Raw genomic sequence first — 3987 nt, 5'->3', positions numbered from 1 at the left:
GATTACTGGTGTCTAGCCTTTTATAGACGATCTGAGAGCCACTGAGACGCGCGGTGGGTGGGGGTGCCAAGGTTGAAAGGTCTGGTTTGAAGCTCGAGGGCGATGCGAGCGCCTGTACGACGTGATAATCACAACGATGACTGTCCGTAGCGTATTGAGACTGGACAACAGTTGCATGGTTGATCCAGGTGCGACAGCCGGTGCCGGCAGCCGGCCATGTGGGACAGCTGATCGAGCAACAGTACCGTAGTTGAGCAGCCAACTCCCCAAGACGGCCGCCCCAGGAGGCCAAGGGGACACATCTTGCTGGATAAGGCATGCGTATGAGCAATCATTTCAAGGCACGACCTGTCAAAGTGGAGTATCGCGTCAGAGGCTGTCATGCATGTGACCGTGGTGTTGTGGGCGTCCAACACATGAGCTCCTTTGCCAAAATAGTATCCACACAAGCTTCGCAATTGTTGCAGCACGCCACGCATGGTCGCTTCTGGAGCCATCCAGACTCATGGGACCAGGCTTTTGTTTTCAGCATCACTGCTGTGCGCAGACTCAGGGTGGCTGCCGCGAGCGCGATGCAAGCAGGCGTGCAAGGCTCCAATTACGTGCTGAACTGCTGCTGGCAAAAGAGGTCGTTGGACCTTCCCTGTTGGATCGTGGAGAGCTGCCTGAGTTCTGGTCCAGGAGTGCGGTTTTGTGGCTAAACTGCCCTCCACTGGCTGGTGCCCTTACAAGCCTCAAGGCGCTGCGTTGACCGCCTTGACCCGCTGATGTGGGGGTGGTTGCATGCGCATATGGCAGTGAGGATGAATCTCCAGGTATCTTCAATGCAAAATCTTTGCAATCCTATAGCCCACTGAAGCCCCTTGCTTGCTCATGCATACCTGGCAGTGCGCGGGGGGCGTCGTGTGATCCGGGGGGGAGGGCCCGCGGTCGCGAACGTGACTCACCACACACGTCCGTGCTCCTTAATCCCACGCGGCACCGGTTGAGCGAGTCCTTCGGGGCATGCGAGGTGTACAGCGTAGATCCTCTCTCTCTCTCTCTCTCTCTCTCTGGCAGTGCGCTAGTGGGTTCTGGCAGCTCTTGTGACTTGCATCAACGTTGACAGCCAAAACACGTGATTGATCCACCATATCCAACAGTTGGTGGAGCACCTCAAGGAACCAATAGCTCCACGAGAGGTACGTTGCTTGTGAGGACCAGGGGGTGGGCAATGGTGCTGCATGAGTGCCGTGCAGTCTGAGACACTGCAGCCGTACCTGCAGGTACTTCAAAACTGCAGGTACTAGCGGTACTGCTGGTATGGCAGGACACTTGCTGCAGCATACGCTGTAGCAACTATATTGGCAGCCATGTCACGCGCAGACCTTGGCATCACTCGCATCCCACTTTGCACACGTGACTGTCCCGAGTCAAACACTGATCTCTGTACTTCGTACTATGACGCGGCCCTAGTGCTTTCGAACGCGTGCGCTTTCACTGTATCTTACTCATCATCACTGATATGGCCATTCAAAAAGGTTGGCGGGGTAACGGCCAACCGCACGTCAGACACCTCACCCCTGCCGCATCGGATTGCCAACCTGTGGTGCCCCGCCGCCGCCGCTGTGCAGCAGCGCCCAACAGGCGCGGCTCGCCTGATGATTTGGACATGATACAGAAAGCTGGTATTGTCATCGAATACATACAACGCACCGTGCACCCATATATGGATGCCAAACGGTGATTCGATCGTCGCCCTCCCTCTTTGTGGCATCCTGCGGTATTCTCAGCTGTATGCGGCCTCGCAGACCGCTCATTGCATTTGTGACCGCATTTGCTCATATTTATTGAGCTTGAGACTAGGTCGCAGCACCAGCCGCGCTCGTCAGTGAGGCGCTGCTCCACTCGACCCTGTGCCCAGCAACACTGCCAGGGAACCTCACCATCTGGCAGCAGGGAGCGTCTCGTCGCCAATACCAATCAGACGCCTCCGTGTGCGTCGCCCGGAGCGAGCGTGAGGGCGTCACGAGAGGGATGGTGTTCAGCAGCAGGTGGGCCCCTGTCGACCCCTCGGGCAGTGCTTCGCTCGGAGATCCCGATGCTGAAGACTTTGTACAGGATCAAACGCGTTGTTGCTGGGGCTTGGAGGCTCCCTGGAGACGCAGGCATCGCCCCCGGCATGCGAGATTTACTCACCCCTCCCGTCCTCGCCAGGCACCTCGACCCCCGGGGACCGCTGGCGGCCTCGGAGCGATCATGCTGTTCTAGCATCAGCGCAATCCAGCGGTCAGCCTGCCCCACGGCCCCTCGGCGGCCGCTTCGCTCAAAGATCATCTCCCTGGTGGGCTCGAACGGCGCCAGCAGCAGCGGCAGCAGCAGCAACGCCAGGGCCACGTCCGTCAACGCAGCGGCCGCAACGAGCATGATTGGCCCGTCAGCGCCGGTGGCGACTGGGGCGCCGGTGCTGCCCGTCGCGGGCGTCAGCAGCGGCGGCGTGCTGCTGCCTGGTGCGCGCCAGGTGCAGCAGCCGAAGCAGGCGCCCATGACGGGCCGCGAGATCGAGGAGGCCGCGATGCAGCGCTGCATCGAGCTGCAGCTGCGCCACCCCAACGGTGTGCCGATGCCGCGGCGCGCGTGGGGGGGCTCGCTGCTGGAGGAGGCCTACGAGCGGTGCGGCGAGGTGACGAGCGAGTACGCCAAGACCTTTTACCTGGGCACGCAGCTCATGACGCCCAAGCAGGCGCGTGCAATCTGGGCGATCTACGTGTGGTGCCGCCGCACGGACGAGCTGGTGGACGGCCCCAACGCCAGCCGCATCACGCCCAAGGTGGGGGGCGCCTGGGAGTGGCGCGGCGCCCCGCTGTCCCTGACGGGGTGGGCGAGCGGTTGGGCGCTGCCGCATGCAGGGGCGAGGGCGTTGGCGAGGGATGGTTGCTAAGTATTGTTCGCTCTTGCCCGTGCTGCGGCAAGATGGGGGATGCAGCGCTGCGGTTGCCTGCGCCCAAGTTTGCGTCCAGGGTGGGTCCCGTCCACGTGCGGGGCCTGCGAGACACGGCGCCGTGGGGTGCGCACGCTCGCCGCACCTCCCTCAGCGTCAATCATGAGCTCTCCTGGCCCCCCCCCCTCCCCCCGGGGTGCCGCTCTGTCCAGCCGCGGCCTGGCACGATTCGCACACCGCACCTCTGACGCCGCGCCGCGCGCCCACCCGCCCCCAGGCCCTAGACCGCTGGGAGGAGCGGCTTGAGGCGCTGTTTGAGGGCCGCCCCTACGACATGCTGGATGCCGCCCTCACAGACACCATCGCACGTGAGGCGCACGCAGCCTTGATAATGGGGACATGGGCACCGGGAAGCAAAAGCTTGGGTGGTGCGCCAGCACGCACAGCTTGCGCAACTGGCGTCCTCTTGTGGACCTGTCCCCTTGCGCGCCCCCCCCCAACAGACACACCCTACACCTGGGCGCCCCCTTGCCCCCTTGGCCCACGACCCCACCGCACCCCACCGCACCCCACCCGCACCGTGCCCCTCCCCCCAACACTCCACCCCCAGAGTTCCCCGTGGACATCCAGCCGTTCCGCGACATGATTGATGGCATGCGCATGGACCTGGTGAAGAGCCGCTACCACAGCTATGACGAGCTGTACGAGTACTGCTACAAGGTGGCCGGCACGGTGGCGCTCATGTCGGTGCCCGTCATGGGGGTGGACCCCAAGTACAAGGTGCGCCGGGTGCACGCAGCCATGGGGAAAGTGTGTGTGCGTCCTTGTGTGTAGGGGGTGTGTACGGGGAGCCCAAGGCGAGGTTGTGTGATGGGGCAGGGGGCGGTGTGGCTTTTGTTGGACGCGCTCCCTCCCCTGGGGAGGGGAAGAAGGCCTCCCGGCTGCGCGCAGAGGCTTGCGACTGGCGCCAGCCGCGCACTGTTTGCTGCCCGACCTCGCGCCCGGCCGCCGCCAACGCCCGTCCCCTGCTCCACCGCGCCCCACCCGACCCCAACCCCCCCCCCAAC

The 3987-nt window shown here is 63.3% G+C and overlaps 1 protein-coding gene across 1 annotated transcript; it reads left to right on the top strand.

Annotated features, from left to right (window-relative positions):
• Positions 1-2404: 2404 nt before the first annotated feature.
• Positions 2405-3700, top strand: MNEG_12081 (phytoene synthase; the record flags this gene model as incomplete). The annotated part of the gene is made up of 4 exons (XM_014039446.1): positions 2405-2809; positions 2953-3000; positions 3198-3288; positions 3531-3700. Coding segments are annotated over 4 exons (714 nt in total), but the record flags the coding sequence as incomplete, so codon positions are not given.
• Positions 3701-3987: the final 287 nt, after the last annotated feature.

The sequence above is a fragment of the Monoraphidium neglectum genome (genome assembly GCF_000611645.1).
Source record: "Monoraphidium neglectum strain SAG 48.87 unplaced genomic scaffold scaffold03054, whole genome shotgun sequence".
Classification (NCBI taxonomy): Eukaryota; Viridiplantae; Chlorophyta; class Chlorophyceae; order Sphaeropleales; family Selenastraceae; genus Monoraphidium; species Monoraphidium neglectum.
Note: the sequence above shows the minus strand (reverse complement) of the source record. Positions and strands in the feature narration are given on the sequence as shown.